At 43.2% G+C, this 19,025-nt stretch overlaps 1 protein-coding gene across 9 annotated transcripts in view; it reads left to right on the top strand.

Annotated features, from left to right (window-relative positions):
* The window catches only part of vti1a (vesicle transport through interaction with t-SNAREs 1A), a 364,307-nt gene that overhangs the window by 4,306 nt on the left and 340,976 nt on the right, over positions 1 to 19,025 (top strand). For all 9 annotated transcript variants that reach the window (XR_005945653.1, XR_005945652.1, XM_041209662.1 and 6 more), the window contains exons 2-3: positions 11,942 to 12,000; positions 13,099 to 13,209. Coding sequence is in view for 7 of the 9 variants with exons in the window: in XM_041209662.1 (XP_041065596.1) it covers positions 11,942 to 12,000; positions 13,099 to 13,209 (170 nt within the window). In the remaining 2 variants the exon portion in view is untranslated. The remainder of the gene's footprint in view (positions 1 to 11,941; positions 12,001 to 13,098; positions 13,210 to 19,025) is intronic.

The raw sequence follows: 19,025 nt of genomic DNA, 5'->3' as shown, positions 1-19,025 counted from the left end.
AGGTGACTTGGTAGTACTTCATATTATAGATAAAGTAATATTGAAGTCTTCATTTGAGAGTGAAAATTAAAATATTTCAAATTGGGTCAGTGGACTGTTATTTTTTCTGTGTTTGTTGATATGGTAATATTTTTCATTAATTTTAATTTATCATATTTTATACATTGATCATAATATAAAGTACACAATATACAATGTTTAATCCGATCTAGGGGGATAAAGCAACAAGAGGGAGAACTTTTTTTATGCAGCACGTGGTTACAATCTAGAATGCACTACCTGAGAGGGTGGTGGAGGCAGATTCAATTGTGGCTTTCAAAGGGAATTGAATAAGCAACAGAAGGGAAAAGAAATTACAGAACTCTGGAGAAAGGGTCATGGAATGGAACTAGTGGTATTACTCTTGCAGACAGCTGGCAACGGACACCAGAAGCTAAATGGCCTCCTGTGTTGCAACTATTCTATGATTCTATCTTGCTGTGTACCAATGTACCTATGACATTGTATTACTTTGGATAGCTGACCCAGGGAGTCACCAGGAGCATCTCAATAATTTCAGCGTGTTGGCACATAAAAATATCTTTAAAATGCTGTTATAAATGCTAATTCTTACTATTTGTACTGTATGATTTTGGCCTCTGCTTTTTTTAAGTTCATTCATGGGATGTGGGTGTCACTGGCTAGGCCAGCATTTATCACCCATCCCTAATTTTCCTCATTCAGAGGGCATTCTTAAGAGTCAACCACATTGCTGTGGATCTGGAGTCACATGTAGGCCCGACCAGGTAAGGTTGGCAGATTTCCTTCTCTAAAGGACATTAGGGAACCAGATGTCAATGGTTCCATGGTCATCATTAGACTTTTAATTCCAGATTTTTTTAAAATTGAGATTTCACCATTTGCCATGATGGGATTCGAACCCCGGTCTCCAGAGCATCAAGATAAAATCAAAATACTGCAGATGCTGGAAACCTGAAACAAAAACAAAAATTGCTGGAAACACTCACCAATTACGCACTTTACAGTCTTCCGGACTTAACAACAAATTCAACAACTTCAGGTCATGAACTCTCTCCTCCATCCTCACCCCCTTTTGATCCCCTTTTTTCAAATATTTATTTTTTAATTTTTATATATATTTTTTCTCACCTATTTCTATTATTAATTAGTAATTTATTTCCATTCATTGTTTTATCCCCACCTTTTAGCCTATTTCAATCTTTTCTCCCACACCGTCCCCTCCCCTGACCCCACCCCTATGAGGGCCAACTGTGACTTGCTCATTCTGCTTTCTACTCTAATGTCACCATTACAACTCCTTTGGTGAAGAGGCGGTGGTTGGGGCCTGGGAACTGGAAATTGTTGATATGATGTACAGCATCAGAGGAATCGCGGATATAGATGGGAAGAGACAGGACAAGGTGAGAGAGAATGGAGTCAAGATAGGAAGAAATTAGTTCTGTGGGACAGGAACAGGCTGACACGATCGGTCTACCAGGACAGTCCTGTTTGTGGATTTTGGGGAGGAGGTAGAAGCGTACCGACGTACTGAACATCAAGCCATTGTTTCCAGGACTGTCACTGACCTCATCTCCTCTGGAGATCTTCCCTCCACAGCTTCTAACCTCATAGTCTCCCAACCTCGGACAGCCCGAACCTCTGATGCCTTACATCATATCAACAATTTCCAGTCCCCTGGCCCCAACCGTCACCTCTTCACCATGGACACCCAATTCCTCTACACCTCCAGCCCCCACCATGATGGGCTGTGGGCTCTCTGCTTCTTCCTCGAACAGAGGCCCAAACAATCCCCATCCACCACCGCTGTCCTTTGTCTGGCTGAACTTGTTCTGTCACTGAACAATTTCTCCTGAAACTCATCTCACTTCCTCCAAATAAAAGGTGTGGCTATGGGTACCCGCATGGGCCCCAGTTATGCCTGTCTCTTTATGGGGTATGTGGGAATTCCTTGTTCCAGCCCTACTTAGGCCCCCTCCCACGACTCTTTCTCCGGTACGTTGATGATTGTTTTGGTGCCGCTTCATGCTCTCGTCTGGACCTGGAAAAATTTATTAATTTTGTTTCCAATTTCCACCCCTCCATTACTTTCACGTGGTCCATCTCTGACACTCCCTTCCTTGATCTCTCTGTCTCAATTTCTGGTGATAGACTGTCCACCAATATTCATTACAAGCCCACTGATTCCCAGCACTACCTCAACTACAACTCCTCACACCCTGCTTCCTGTAAGGACTCCATCCCATTCTGTCAGTTCTTTCGCCTCCGTCGCATCTGTTCCAATTATGCCACTTTCCAAAACAGTGCTTTTCCAAAACACGTCTGTCTTCTTCGTTAACCGAGGTTTCCCACCCATGGCGATTGACAGGGCCTTCAACCGTGTTCGACCCATCTCCCGTACCTCTGCCCTCACGCCTTCCTCTCCCTCCCAGAACCATGATAGGGTCCCCCTTGTCCTCACTTTTCACCCCACCAGCCTCCGCATTCAAAGGATTATCCTCAGCCATTTCTGCCAACTCCAGCACGATGTCACCACCAAACGCATCTTCCCTTCACACACACACCCCTCCCCCACCCCCGTTGGCATTCTGTAGGGATCGTTCCCTCTGGGACACCCTGGTCCACTCCTCCATCATCCCCAACGCCTCAACCCCTCCCACGGCACCTTCCCATGCAACCGTAGAAGGTGCAACACCTGCTCCTTTACTTCCTCCTCCTCACCGTCCAAGGGCCCAAACACTCCAAACACTCACTTGCACTTCCTTCAATTTGGTCTACTGCATTCACTGCTCCCAATGCAGTCTCCTCTACATTGGAGAGGCCAAACGCAAACTGGGTGACCGTTTTGCAGAATACCTTCGGTCTGTCCGCAAGCAAGATCCAGACCTTCCTTCGCTTGCCATTTCAACACACCGCCCTGCTCTCATGCCCACATGTCCATCCTTGGCCTGCTGCATTGTTCCAGTGAAGCTCAATGCAAACTGGAGGAACAGCACCTCATCTTCCAATTAGGCACTTTACAGCCTTCCGGACTTAACATTGAGTTCAACAAATTCAGATCGTGAACTCTCTTCTCCATCCTCACCCCTTTTTGATTCCCTTTTTTTCTAAATATCTATTTTCTAATTTTTTAATATATTTTCTTCTCACCTATTTATATTATTATTTTTTAATTTTTTCCATTCATTGTTTTATCCCTACCTTTTAGCCTGTTTCGATCTTTTTTCCCCACACCCTCCCCTCCTCCCAGCCCACCCCCACTAGGGCCAACTGTGACTTGCTCATTCTTCTTTCTGCTCTTAATGTCACCATTAGCACCTCCTTTAGCCAGTATCACTACCATCAACACAAAAGCGGAATTACCTGGGAAAACTCAGCAGGTCTGGCAGCATCGGCGGAGAAGAAAAGAATTGATGTTTCGAGTCCTCATGACCCTTCAACAGAACTAGGTGAATCCAAGGAAGGGGTGAAATATAAGCTGGTTTAAGGTGTGTGGGGGGTGGGTGTGGTTGTAGGGACAAACAAGCAGTGATAGAAGCAGATCATCAAAAGATGTCACAGACAACAGAACAAAAGAACACATAGATGTTGAAGTTGGTGATATTATCTAAGCGAATGTGCTAATTAAGAATGGATGGTAGGGCACTCAAGGTACAGCTCTAGTGGGGGTGGGGGGAGCATAAGAAATTTAAAAATATTTTAAAATAATGGAAGTAGGTGGGAAAAGAAAAATCTATATAATTTATTGGAAAAAACAAAAGGAAGGGGGAAGAAACAGAAAGGGGGTGTGGATGGAGGAGGGAGCTCAAGATCTAAAGTTGTTGAATTCAATATTCAGTCCGGAAGGCTGTAAAGTGCCTAGTCGGAAGATGAGGTATTGTTCCTCCAGTTTGCGTTGGGCTTCACTGGAACAATGCAGCAAGCCAAGGACAGACATGTGGGCAAGAGAGCAGGGTGGAGTGCTGAAATGGCAAGCGACAGGGAGGTTTGGGTCATTCTTGCAGACAGACCGCAGGTGTTCTGCAAGGCGGTCGCCCAGTTTACGTTTGGTCTCTCCAATGTAGAGGAGACCACATTGGGAGCAACGAATGCAGTAGACTAAGTTGGGGGAAATGCAAGTGAAATGCTGCTTCACTTGAAAGGAGTGTTTGGACCCTTGGACGGTGAGGAGAGAGGAAGTGAAGGGGCAGGTGTTACATCTTTTGCGTGGGCATGGGGTGGTGCCATAGGTGGGGGTTGAGGAGTAGGGGGTGATGGAGGAGTGGACCCCAAGGTGTCCCGGAGGGAACGATCCCTCCGGAATGCCGACGGAGGGGTGAAGGGAAGATGTGTTTGGTGGTGGCATCATGCTGGAGTTGGCGGAAATGGCGGAGGATGATCCTTTGAATGCGGAGGCTGGTTGGGTGATAAGTGAGGACAAGGGGGACCCTATCATGTTTCTGGGAGGGAGGAGAAGGCGTGAGGGCGGATGCGTGGGAGATGAGCCGGACACGGTTAAGGGCCCTGAAAACGACTGTGGGTGGAAAACCTCGATTAAGGAAGAAGGAGGACATGTCAGAGGAACTGTTTTTGAAGGTAGCATCATCGGAACAGATGCGATGGAGGCGAAGGAACTGAGAGAATGGGATGGAGTCCTTACAGGAAGTGGGGTGTGAGGAGCTGTAGTCGAGGTAGCTGTGGGAGTCGGTAGGCTTGTAATGGATATTGGTGGACAGTCTATCACCAGAGGTTGAGACAGAGAGGTCAAAGAAGGGAAGGGAAGTGTCAGAGATGGACCACGTGAAAATGATGGAGGGGTGGAGACTGGAAGCATAATTAATAAATTTTTCCAAGTCCCGACGAGAGCATGAAGCAGCACCGAAGTAATCATCGATGTACCAGAGAAAGAGTTGTGGAAGGGGGCCGGAGTAGGACTGGAACAAGGAATGTTCCACGTACCCCATAAAGAGGCAGGCATAGCTGGGGCCCATGCGGGTACCCATAGCCACACCTTTTATTTGGAGGAAGTGGGAGGAGTTGAAGGAGAAATCGTTCAGTGTGAGAACAAGTTCAGCCAGACGGAGGAGAGTAGTGGTGGATGGGGATTGTTTGGGCTTCTGTTCGAGGAAGAAGCTAAGGGCCCTCAGACCATCCTGGTGGGGGATGGAGGTGTAGAGGGATTGGACGTCCATGGTGAAGAGGAAGCGGTTGAGGCCAGGGAACTGGAAATTGTTGATGTGACGTAAGGTGTCCGAGGAATCACGGATGCAGGTGGGAAGGGACTGGACAAGGGGAGAGAGAATGAAGTCAAGATAACGAGAAATGAGTTCTGTGGGGCAGGAGCAAGCTGACACGATCGTTCTACTGGGACAGTTCTGTTTGTGGATTTTCGGTAGGTGGTAGAAGCGGGCCGTCCTAGGTTGGGTGACTATCAGATTGGAAGCTGTGGGAGGAAGATCCCCAGAGGAGATGAGGTCAGTGACAGTCCTGGAAACAATGGCTTGATGTTCAGTGGTGGGGTCATGGTCCAGGGAGAGGTAGGAGGAAGTGTCTGTGAGTTGACGCTCAGCCTCCGCGAGGTAGAGGTCAGTGCCTCAGACAACAACAGCACCACCCTTGTCAGTGGGTTTGATGGCAATGTCAGGGTTGGACCTGAGAGAACGGAGTGCAGTAAGTTCAGAGAGAGAGAGATTAGAATGGGTGAGAGGAGCAGAGAAATTGAGACGACTAATGTCGCGCCGACAGTTCTCAATGAAAAGATCAAGAGAAGGTAAGAATCCAGAGGGACGGGTCCAGGTGAAGGGAGAATATTGTTGATGAGTGAAAGGATCCGTTGAATGGGGAGAGGACTCCTGCCCAAAGAAGTGAGCCTGGAGACGAAGACGGCGGAAGAAGAGTTCAGCATCGTGCCGAGCCCGAAATTTATTGAAATGAGGGCGTAAGGGTATGAAACTAAGTCCTTTGCTGAGCACTGAATGTTCAGCATCGGAGAGGGGAAGGTCAGGGGGTATAGTGAATACACGGCTGGGGCTGGGATTGGAAGATGGGGTGGGGACGGAGGGACAGGCAGGGGTGGAGGGTCCTAGATGGGTGTTGGTGTCGATGAGTTGTTGGAGCTTGCGTTCCTTAGCACTTGAGAGAAAGAAAAAAAGTTTCTTGTTGAGGCATCGGATGAGACGAAGAATAAAATGAAACTGGGGGCACGCGCAGCTTTGAAAAAGGGTAAGGCGGTGCTGCTGGAGGGAGAGGTCGAGTGTGTTCATATGGTGGCGCATGGCACTGAATGTGGACCTCAGAATGTGACGGGAACAGCAGTCCGAGAAACGTTTTATGTCCCAGAGATACCTGTAATCCTTGGTGGGTTCGAAACATGAGGGGTGGAATTTCAGTTGAAATCCACGTGGGGTATGTCGGAGACGGAGACAGTCACTGAGAAAGGAGATACGGCTGTGAAAGCGGGTTTTAGTAAACACCTTGTCAAACACCAGGAGAGAAATGGAAACCAATGAAGGTGAGCAAGGCAAAAGAGAGATACGGAAATCTTGTCGCAGAGACGAACAAAACTTTTTCAAGGAAGGCATTTCTTGAAGAGCAGTGGCAGTCAATTAAACACAGAGACCATCAACACCCTTTTGACCTTCTTTGTTTTTGGCATCTTTTGGCAATCTCTCCTTTGCCTCCACCTATCACTGGCCTTCTATCCAGCTTCACCTGTCCCACCCCTCCTTAAACAGTATATATTTCAGCGCATTTTTACTTCTCTATAGTTCTGAAGAAGAGTCATAAGGACTTGAAATGTTAACTCTGTCTTTCACTCCACAGATGCGGTCAGACCTGCTGAGTTTTTCCAGCAATGGTTGAGTGTCTAGGTTCAGAAACTTTAATACTTTTTAAGAAATAAAAGATTTAGCTTCTGCCATATCTTATACATACATCAGTTAAAGTAAATTAAATAATATACGTCTTCATATTTGCAAACAGACAAGCCTATTGGCCGGACCTTGGATACCCTAAGCTTGCCCCCATTCTCTCCCATTCAAGCTGTCTTCTGGCAATTAGGCTGAACTAATTTTTATACCTTTTATTATGACCGTCCCACTTGTGAAGCTTCTTTAACTGTAGCTGTCGCTCATACTGACCACTGCTGAGGCCATATGGCTGGTTTTGACATGAAACCCTAGCAACTCTGGGCTCCTCCACTTAGCTACGCTGGATCTTTATTAGCTCAATTGTGTTTCCTTTATTGTTATAAGTTCAGTGTATGTAGTGCTCAAGCATGGAATGATATATCAATTTCTGTTCCCGCTTTCCACCTTATCATGCTAACTTCATCTTTTACATCCCATATTCTTTGATTCACAGAAAATGGGAGTCATATGTTCCCCTTCCTGTAGCCACTTCAGGCCTTTTCCTGACACCCTATCATCCAGCAAGTACTCTGTGTAGCTGGTCAGTCCTCTATCCCTGAGAACTTAGCAGTTCTGAAGTGTCATCTTTAATTATTTATCCCTTTTGCCACCGGTGTGTCTGCTTCTAACTCTCTTTCCATGTTCCCTTGTTAGGCCTCAATGTTCTCACATTGGGTCAATCTGCTTTGCCAAATGAACAGATAAACTGCCTTATATTTTGCTATTCTTATCTTAACTTGGAATGAGAAAGCCATTTGTTCCAAATGTTTCTCTTTCAATCAAAGTCTAAGTTACACATTCCATTTAACCTATAACCAACATTCCTTCTGTTAGTTATATTGGTTCTTGTACTGTTAAAATCACATGTTATGATCTGATCTGGTATTCATTCTTGCTTCAGTTTGTTCTGTAGTTAGCCATAAATCATCTTTCCATCTAATCTTTGCTTTTTCCAGTTGGCTTACTCAAAGGCATGTCTTTTATCTGCTTTTACTTGGCCCTTAAGACAATTCCTGGGAAGTGGGGAGGGGAGTGATCAAGAGGGGACAATTGGAGAGGAGGTGAGTGATCAGGTGGAGGATTTAGTGGCAGGCAACAATTTTCAGATTTGTTGTGGAGCTGAATGGAGCACATTGATTCCCTTTGGTGCCACATTCAGATTTTTTAAATGCACGTTCTTGGTGGTGGCTCTAGTGATCTCTTTAAGGATTGAAAATGCTACAAATGCTAAGTACATCAAGCAGCATCTGCAAAGACAGAAACAATTAATGCTTCAGGTTGATGACCTTTCATCATAACTAGAGAAACTTCAGCTATGAGAATAGATTGGAGAGTTTGGGACTGTTCTCCTTGGAGAGAAGAAGGCTAAGAGGAGATTAAGATATTCAAAATCATGAGAGGGCTGGACAGAATAGATAGGGAGAAGCTGTTCCCACTCGTAAAAGGATCAAGAATGAGAGGGCACAGATTTAAAGTGATTTGCAAAGAAAGCAAATATGACGTGAAAAAAAGCCTTTTCACACAAGTGGTTCGGGTCTGGAATGCACTGCCTGGAAGTGTGGTGGAGGCAAGTTCAATTGAGGCATTCAAGAAGGCATTAGATGATTATTTGAATAGAAGCAAGGTGCAGGGGTAAAGGGAAAAAGCAGGGCAATGGCACTTGGTCGTAATGCTCATTTGGAGAGCTGGTGCAAACACAGTGGGCCGAATGGCCGTCTTCTGTGCCATTAAAATTCTAAATAGGTTTTAAGCAAGTCTAGAGGTAAGGAAATGGAGGAGAAGTGGAATGAACAAAAGGGCAGGTCAGTGATAGCCTGGAAGACAGGAGAGATTAAATGACAAAAGGAATTAAACTACCCTTGGATACCAACTGCTCCCCAGGTCCTTCTTCCCTTTCACTTTTCTCTGACCCCACCCATCCCTTCCAAACTGATCCTTAGTTGTGTTTTCACTATTCTCTTTAATCTTTCCCTTTCTGATCCTAGGCAACCAGTGCTTAGCTTCATCCATTTACATTCCCACCTTGGAGAAACTTGAGTTCAGCACAGGATTCCTTTGCTTCCTTAACTTCTGCACCCGTTTTTTTGGCTGAATCTCCCCTTCACATAGCAGACCTTTTCTATTGCCTTCAGAATTCTCTTTATACCCGAACCCCTCCCTTTGGTCTTTTAAATTCTCTAGATCCTTTAATTGGGCATAGCGGACATGACATTGGGTATATCAATATATCTGTTCTCTGGCTCACTCTAATCTACCTCCCTTTGAACTTGCAGCACTCTGTTCTCTTGGGTCCAGTGCTAACATTGCCATTAAAGCTGCTAGGAAACGTGGCATTGTTTGGGGTACTGGCCTCTGCTTTATGGAGACTGCCAACTCTCTAATGCCTCCTCCTAACGTTATCACTTTATCTTGAACATCCAGCTATCATTTCCCAGACTGTCACTGACCTCATCTCCAGAGATCTCACTTCCACAGCTTCCAACCTTGTCGTTCACCCACCCCCAAAACTGGCAATGCCCACTTCTACCTCCTTCCCAAGACCCTGTAAGATTTGATAAATTCTAAGGATTGTCTATTGATTTGAAATAACATTTTATGGACTTTAGTAGTTCTTTTCAAAAGTTCGGTTTGAATTTCTGCTAACGAAACAATTAACTGTTAAGGCAGCCTGGGAACAGGAAAGCAGTTGCTTGCGAGAAACTGTTTTTGATGAACTAAATGACCTGAAAGGTACTAAAAAGTCTGGGTACAATCAGTTGTATCTGTCTTAATTACACTATGTGAAATTTGAGGCCCCTTTGTTAGCTTTAAAGAAATAATTAAAAGGTTTGAACTCAGCAGCTTGAACTTAGTATGACACCTTATCTTTAAACAAGAGCCATGTATTTTAATTAAGTTTTAGCTTATTAACTGTTTTGATCTATTAGTCATATCTGTAGGAAAGAACACCTATATCTCATAAAGATATCTTGTTAGGGATTACTATTAAAATTTGTTATTAGTTTCCTTAGTATCCATGGGAGTAGCTTAGCATGTTTATGTGAATTGTTTGCAACATTTTGTATTATTGATAAGAAGATGTAGCATTTTGTTTAGCTGCAATCTGTATCTAAAAAAGATGTATAATTTGTTCACAATGGAATGTAACCTCTGGGGCCTAAAGGAAATAAGAGATGGTCCTTTGTCTCAGCCTACATGACTCTAATTACAGAGATGAAGTGATACTAGGTGACCCTTACCCTTGGCCAATGAAAGGGGTTAATTTGGACTACTTCCTGATAAGGGATGAGGAACAGTCAGAATGAGGGATAAAAGTTGAAAACTCAGAGCCTTTCCTGGCATAATTTCACCACTGCTTCTATGGTTTAATTCCTCTGCGACACAATTCAATATTACTTCAGAGACAGAAGAGGAAAGACATTGTGCTGTCAGCATTCAAAGAAGCCTAGGGCCTTGAGGGATAAGAAACTTATCACTGTCTTCACTGTTTTTTAAGTATATATAACATCTTGCTTAATAAACTTTACTTGATTCATAAATACTGTTGTTCATACCTTGTTAGGTCAGGCACAACTGAGGACCCCATTGTGAAAATTAAAAATTCAGAATCTAGATATTTTAATTAATGGTTTATACCTCAACCCCAAAACCGCATAACCCTCAAACAGGACCCCCCAGTAGACCTATTGTTTCAGGCTGTTTTTGGTCAACTGAACTGATTTCTTTATCCTAGAGATTGATAGACGAGAGTTATTTTCCCTGGAGCAGAGGAAATTGAGGGAGGACATGATTGAGGTGTATAAAATTATGAGGGGCATGGATAGGGTAGTCAGGAAGGAACTTTTCCCCTTGGAGGGATCAATAACCAGGGGGCATAGATTTAAGGTAAGGGGCAGGAGGTTTAGAGGTGATGTGAGGAAGAATTTTTTCCAGAGGATGGTGGGAATCTGGAACTCCCTGCCTGAAAGGGTGGTAGAGGCAGAAACTCTCAAAACATTTAAGAAGTATTTAGATCTGCACTCGCGATGCCATGACATACAAGGCTATGGGCCTAGTGCTGGAAAATGGGATTGGAATAGTTAGGCACTTGTTTGACTGTTGCAGACTCGATGGGCCAAAGTGCCTTTTTCTGTGCTATAGATCTCTATGACTCTATTTTCCAGTTTTGATGATAGGTCATTGACCTGAAATGTGAACTCTGTTTCTCTCTCCACAGATGCTGCCTGACCTGTTGAGTATTTCCAGTATTTTCTGCTTTTATTTTGGATTTCCAACATCTGCAGTATTCTGCTTTTGTGCCTTAGACAGTTATTTCAAATGCAAGAAATTGCCAGGACATGCTAGGAGACATAACTAGATATACCAGCTCAAACTAATTTCTCTTAGCCATAATATTTATGTTAACTATTTCTAAAACCTACATGTACCTCATATGATCACAATCATGAAGTATTTTCTCTCTTGTTATTTTGAGATGTATCATTGCTAAGAAAGATATCGTTATCAAAATAGTTTTGCTGAGGCATCACTGATCTCTGCAATCTGCATCACTTTAATTCAAATTAGTCTGCATCATGAATCTAATCTTAAATTAACTACATAATGTATTTTTATTATAACATTTAAGATGGCACATTATGGTGTATGCCCTGAATTTCATTTGTGGTTCTGTTGCTTAACTGACTCAAGACTTAATAGATAATGATGGAATAAATAACCTGAGATTATACTCCTCATGTTTCCTTGATATATGCTCCAATTTTTTAAATTCTAAATAAATAACCTTTTAAATGGAGCATATAAAAATTGTTCTTATCAGTTGTGAATCGTACTATCTTCACTTGCAACAAGAACTTGTGTTTATAATTTAAGGGATTAAATGGTATTCCACAGGTGCCCATTTGCAATCCTCCATATATCAAATTTCAGTGTTAAATTGGGTGACGTTTTTCAACCATTAATGTCCAAATATCTTGCATTACTCATTTTGAAAATTGATGCAATGAGGAATATTTTTTCATTTGCTTATTCTCTAGATGACAAGAAATGTATGGTTGCAAATGTGGAAAAGCAGATGGAAGAAGCTCGGGAACTGGTAAGAACTGTATTTGATTTTCTGAAACATTGTATGTTTTGTGTATGCTAGTACTATATGAAGAATTTTTATTTGAATTTGAACCCAGAGAGTGAAAAATGTCAGAATTTTATTGAAATAGACACAGTAAAATATAAATAACTGCAATTAGAGAATTTTAATTACTTCCAAAGTTGATAATTTGTTTTTAATGTTAGTGCAAACACAGATACCAGATTGTTCTATTTCAAATGAACGTCAGCGAGCTGAATTTTGTCAGGCCCTCTTTGGTGCTAAAAACAAGAGTCATCTGATTAATTAGCCTGTTTCATTCGTTTGTATACTGCTCCATCAACTTGTTCTTGTAATGACTTGTTTGTCAGCAAGTTACGGAAATTGAAGTAGGAAAACCTCAGCAGGGAATAAAAGCAAATCTTTCTAAAGCTTCGCCCTTCTTTTAGCTACAGAACAAAATGGTTGCTAGTTGATAGCTTAATTTGTGCAAAAGCCTAAGGAGAATTATATATGTGCAACATTTATTTCAAAATACAGAGGTTAAAAAGTTTAGGTGCAGAATCAATATTAGAGCAGTAATCTAGTTTTGGCAGAGTGCTTATTTTTGGTGTGTTGATCATGTGATTATATAAGTGAAAAGGTTTATATTTGACAGAGGTTTAACATACTGAGAGATTTATTCATATCAATATGCCAAATTGTCACATTTTTATATTCATATTTACATAGCCCTCATATTTTGGAGTTGTTCTTTGAGCAAAAGAATTGAGTTATCCATTAAGTTGAATTAAGCAATGTAAATAGTAGAGTTGGAACTCGGTGATTTAAAAGTACTAGAATTACCAGAAAAAAGGTACTTTTAATTCAAAACATCTCTTAATTCAAAGGAGTAGACTTATAGTAATTAGGAAACAATTGTGACTTTTTTTCTCTCTGACTACATCGCAAAGCTGATCATTTTTCACTTTGTACAGATCTACCATTAGGGTGACTGGTTACTAATTATTGTTGCACCTGAAAATAAAATTGCTACCCCTCAAGAATTTTGCTTGAAAATGATCACACAACAAATTCATATTTTTCTTCTTTTAATCTTGAATACAGCTTGAACAAATGGACCTTGAGGTACGGGAGATACCACTCCAAAGCCGTGGCTTGTTCAGCACTCGAATGAAGAGCTACAAACAGGAATTAGAAAAGCTTGATAAGGACTTTGTAAGTTTATTTATGTATTGTATGGGGAAAAGACTGCAAAAATGTCATGTGTGTTTTCTTTAAGGAATAGGTGACGCTTTTTGCTATTTTATATAATCTCTCAATTTCACCTCAAGGCACATATATTGTCAAATTGTAATTGTTGCTAATCTCCTAAAAATCCCTCGTGATTGTACTCTTCAATGGAATTTAAGGATAAAAATGTTTTGCTACATTTGCCATTTCCTAGAAAAATCCTTTTGACGCTCTCATGATGGCTGAGTGAATAAACAAAATGCTGTAGTCCTGAGACGTGCACACTAGGAAAGTCACGGGTTCAACCCTTGGTTTGCATTGAATTTGCTGATTCTGGCTTGAGTGGTCCTTCCTGTCTCAAAAGAATGAAGGGAGATGAAAATTTTCTTAAGCAGGGAGTTATGATCTGCATTTCACTGGCAGAAAAGGTGGTGGAAACTGATTCAATAATTACTCTCAAATGGCAATTGGATAAGTACTTGAAAAGGAAAATTTGCTGGGCTCTGGAAAAAGATCAGGGGACTAGGACTAATTGGATAGTTCTAACAAAGTGCTGACAAAGGCATTTTTACTGCAAGATTCTGTGGTGCTACCTTAGTCTGAACATGGGAGGGGAACAATCAACTAGTATCTCTGCCCCGGATTTCTGCTATAAAATTGATTTGTATGAAAGTTGGAGGAGAGCAAAATTGGGCTTGGCAGTCACATCCCCAGCTCGCCATTGTACATGAAAAATTACAACTTGGGTGAGATATTGACAGTCCTGTGGAATTATACCTCAGCACATGTCAGCATTTTCAGGAGAGGAGAAAAGAAAATGACGAAATAGATGGAAGATCAAAATTTGAGCAAGATCACTGTGCAACACTCACTATAACACCATCATACATGGGAAGATACTTCAGTGTTGCTCAAAGTAAGTTTTTAGCACACAATGGCAAAAGGGGTAAAAATATTATGAAACCCAAACTTTTTTTTACAAAAACACAATATCACAGTATCCACTTACTGTATTAGATTAGCAGAATTAATGGACTAAAAATAGCCTTTTATTAACTCCACATGACTTGCATCGCTTGAATAATTCTCATGAATGATGCTACAATGTGTGTTTCATCTGTCGAAGATGTGAAACTGGCACCACAGTCCCTCTCCTAATTGTGTATGGTTGCTTTTGATATCAAACAGCAACATCTCCAGAATTACTTAACTAAATATGACACAAGTGGATACCCAACATTCCTTGTTAATTGTGTATTAATTCTGTTTAATTGTATGACCGAATGTGACATCAAGGAGCCCTAGCAAACTGAAGTCAATTGGAATTGGGGGAAATCTTTTCACTGGTTGGAGTCATACCTAGCTCAAAGGAAGATGGCTGTGATTGTTGGAGGTCAATCATCTCAGTTCCAGGACATCACTGCAGGAGTTCCTCAGGGTAGTGTCTGCGGCCGAACCATCTTTAGCTGCTTCATCAATGACCTTCCTTCCATCATAAGGTCAGAAGTGGGGATGTTTGCTGATGATTGCACAATGTTCAGCACCATTCGCGACTCCTCAGATACTGAAGCAGCCCATGTCCAAATGCAGCAAGACCTGGACAATATTCATGCTTGGGTTGATAAATGACAAGTAACTTTCACGCCACACAAGTGCCAGGCAATGACCATCTCCAACAAGAGAGAATCTAATCATATCCCCACGAACTGGATCAGCCATGTATCTACTGTGGCGACAAGAGCACTTCAGAGGCTGGGCATTCTGCAAAGGGTAATTCATCTCCTGATTCCCTAAAGCCTTTTCATCATCTACGGGGCACAAGTTAGGATTGATGGAATACTTTGCACTTGCCTGGATAAGTGCAACTCCAATAACACTCAAGTTTGACATTACCCAGGACAAAGCAGCCTGCTTGATTGGCAGTCTGTCCACTGCCTTCAACATTTGCTCCCTCTACCACCGATGCACAGTGGCAGTGTGTCAGAGCAGCAGAGGAGAGTGTGACAGGAAGACCCTGGGACAGGCAGTCAGCAGCACCTAGAGGAGATAAAAACAAAAAATTGCGGATGCTGGAAATCCAAAACAAAAACAGAATTACCTGGAAAACTCAGCAGGTCTGGCAGCCTCGGTGGAGAAGAAAAGAGTTGACGTTTCGAGTCCTCATGACCCTTTAGCAGAACTGGGTGAATCCAAGGAGAGGGGTGAAATGTGAAATATAAGCTGGTTTAAGATGGGGGGGGGGGGGGGGGGGGGGGGGGGTGGGGGGGGGAGAGAGAGAGAGAGAGAAGAGGAGGGGGGTGGTGGTGTGGTTGTAAGGACAAGCAAGCAGTGATAGGAGCAGATAATCAAAAGATGTCACAGACAAAAGAACACAGAGGTGTTGAAGTTGGTGATATTATCTAAACGAATATGCTAATTAAGAATGGAATTAATACTTCAACTTCAACACCTCTGTGTTCTTTTGTTTTTTTGTCTGTGACATCTTTTGATTATCTGCTCCTATCACTGCTTGCTTGTCCCTACAACCACACCATCTCCCTCCACTTCTGTCCCCCCATTTTAAACCAGCTTATATTTCACACCTCTCCTTGGATTCATCCAGTTCTGCTGAAGGGTCATGAGGACTCGAAACGTCAACTCTTTTCTTCTCCGCCGATGCTGCCAGACCTGCTGAGTTTTCCAGCACCTAGAGGAGAGTATGAGAAGAAGACCCTAAAACAGGCAGTCAGCAGCACCTAGCCTATCTAAAGGATCTAGCATCTAGTTTATACTCAAGTAGGCATAAGGGTAAAATAAAAGCAAAGGCCCATTTTCTATTTAGCTAAGATATGTCTGGGGAGCTCAGTCCCATGATTTGCACTTCCTGAGCCATGTGGGAAATCCTAGACGCTCCTGGTGGTCTGGATGACCATGTGTGCAGGAGATGCCTCCAACTGGAGCAACTTGAACTCGGTTTTTAGAGCTTGAGCGGCAGCTGCGGGCACTACAGTACATCCACGAGGCTGAGAAGTTCATGGATAGCATATTTCAGATCAAGTCACCCTGCAGCTTAAGGAAGTGCAAGCAGAGAGGGAATGGGTGACTGCCAGACAGAAGAAGGGCACCAGGCAGGTAGTGAGGGAATCCCCTGAGTACATGTCGCTCACAAACCGTTTATTAGCCATGGAAAATGGTAAGAGTGACGGTTCCTCTGTGGAGGCCAACCGGAGCCCAGGCCATGGCACCATGGGTGGTCCAGCTGCTCAAGGGAGGGGAGGAAAAATGTGGAAGGGCAATAGTGGTAGGGGATTCTTTAGTGAGGGGAGTAGACAGGTGTATCTGTTGCCCTCGACGTGAATCCAGGATGGTATGTTGCCTCCCAGGTGCCAGGGTCAAGGATGTCATGGCTGCAGGGCATTCTGAAGGGGGAGGGTGAACAGCCAGAGGTTGTGGTCCATGTTGGGATCAGTTACGTGGGAAGGAAGAGAAATGAGGTCAAAGCAGACTTTAGGGAGTTAGGTGAGAAATTGAAAAGCAGGACTTCTCCGGATTACTCGCAGTGCCATGCAGTAGTGAGTATTGGAACAGAAGGATAAAGCAGATGAATGTGTGGCTAGAGAGATGGTGCAGGAGGGAGGGATTTAGATTCCTGGGGCATTGGGCCCATTTCTGGAGGAGGTGGGACCTGTACAAGTTGGACGGGTTACATCTGAACAGGAAGGGACCAACATCCTCAGGGGAGGTTTGTTAATGCTGTTGATGCGGATTTAAACTAAATTGGCAGGGGGATGGGACCCTGAGAAGTAGTTCAGAGGGGAGAGAAGCTAAATTGGAATTAGAAGTTAAAATGCTTGTAAGTGAGTCTGAAAGGCAGAGGGAACATAGGCTAGATAAGAAAGAAAGGCTAAATGGAATATATTTTAATGCAGGGAGCCTGAGGAATAAGACAGATGAGCTGAGGGCACAGATAGGTACGTGGGGGTATGGTGTCATAGCTATGACCAAGACTTGGCTAAAAGAAGGGCAGGATTGGCAGCTCAACATTCCTGGTTATAAGGTATTCAGACGAGATAGAGAGGGGGATAGAAGAGGAGTGGGGGGTTGCAATATTGTTCAAGGAATCAATTATAGCAGTGAGGAGAGATGATATCTTAGAAGGATCATCAAGTGAGGCCATATGGGTAGAAGTAAAAAACACCAAAGGGGCAAATGCACTGTTGGGTGTGTACTGTAGGCTCCCAAACAGTCAGGGAGAGAGAGAGGATCAGATATGTAATCAAATTTCAGAGAAGTGTAAGAATAATAAGGTAGTAATAGTAGGGGATTTTAACTACCCAACTATTAACTGGGATAGTTTTAGTGTGCAAGGTAGGGAAGGAGCAAAATTCTTAAGTTGCATCCAGAAGAACTTTTTTAGCCAGTACATAGACCAACAAGGGAGGGGGCAGGTGCAAGGCACATCAGCAGGGGAGCATTTTGGATAGTTTTGGAAAAGGATAAGGTTGGGCTGGGAATAAAAGTTCTAAACTGGGGAAAGGCTAATTTTACTAAGATGAGATACAATTTGGCCCAAGTAGATTGGGAGAGCTACTTGCAGATAAAACTGTGCCAGAGCAGTGGGAGGCATTCAAGGAGGAAATAGCGAGAGTACAGGGCAAATCTGTTCCCATAAAGACAAAGTGGGGGGACCAAGTCCAGAGAACCCTGGATATCAAGGGACATAAAGGTTAGGATTAAGAAAAAAGAGAAGCTTATGGCAGATACCAAGGGCTTAATACGGCAGAGTCCCTAGAGGAGTATAAAAAGTGCAGGGGGGAGCTTAAAAAGGAAATTAGAAAAGCTAAGTGAGTGCATGAGAAAGCATCGATGGGTAGAATAAAGGAAAACCCAAAGGGGTTTTTTAACTGTATAAAGAGCAACAGAATAACTAGGGAAAGAGTAGGGCCAATTCGGGACCATAGAGGTACTCTGTGTGTGGAGCCGGAAGACGTGGGTACAGTCCTCGGTGAATACTTTGTGTCGGTCTTTGCAATGGAAAAGGATGACGCAGGTATAGACATCAGGGTGGAGGACTGTGGAAATATTAGAGGAAATTAGCATAGAGAGAGAGCAGGTACTAACGGGTTTAGAGGCCTTAAAAGTGGATAAATCTGCAGCCTCAGATAAGATGTATCCCAGGCTGTTGATGGAGGTAAGGGAAGAGATATTGGGGGCCCTGGCAGTAATTTTCAAATCCTCCCTGGCCACAGGTGAGGTGCTAGAGGACTGAAAGACTGCTAATCAGGGATAGTCAGTATGGATTTGTTGAGGGAAGATCGTGTTTTAACAAATTTGATCACATTTTTTGAGGAGGGTAATGCATTTGATGTGGTCTCCATGGACTTTAGCAAGGTTCTTGATAATGTCTTTCATGGCATGGAATCCAAGGTAAAGCGGTACATTGGATCCAAAATTGGCTGAGAGGAGGAAGCAGAGGGTGATGATAGAGGGATGTTTCTGTGACTGGTAGCCTGTTTCCAGTGGGGTTCTGCAGGGCTTGGTGCCAGGGCCCTTGCTGTTTGTGCTGTGCATGAATGATTTGGACTTAAATGTAGAGGATGTGATCAAGAAGTTTGCGGATGACACAAAAATTGGTAGGGTGGTAAATAGGGAGGAGGGTAGACATAAACTGCAGGAGGTTATCAATGGACTGGTCAGGTGGGCAGAACAGTGGCGAATGGAATTTATCCCGGAAAAGTGAGAGGTAATGCACCTGGGGAGGGCTAACAAGGCAATGGATTACATTATGAATGGCAGGACCCTGGAAAGTACTGAAGATCGGG

This window comes from Carcharodon carcharias, chromosome 17, assembly GCF_017639515.1.
Source record: "Carcharodon carcharias isolate sCarCar2 chromosome 17, sCarCar2.pri, whole genome shotgun sequence".
Classification (NCBI taxonomy): Eukaryota; Metazoa; Chordata; class Chondrichthyes; order Lamniformes; family Lamnidae; genus Carcharodon; species Carcharodon carcharias.
The sequence above is the reverse complement of the archived record's forward strand: the minus strand, read 5'-3'. Positions and strand labels throughout refer to the sequence as shown.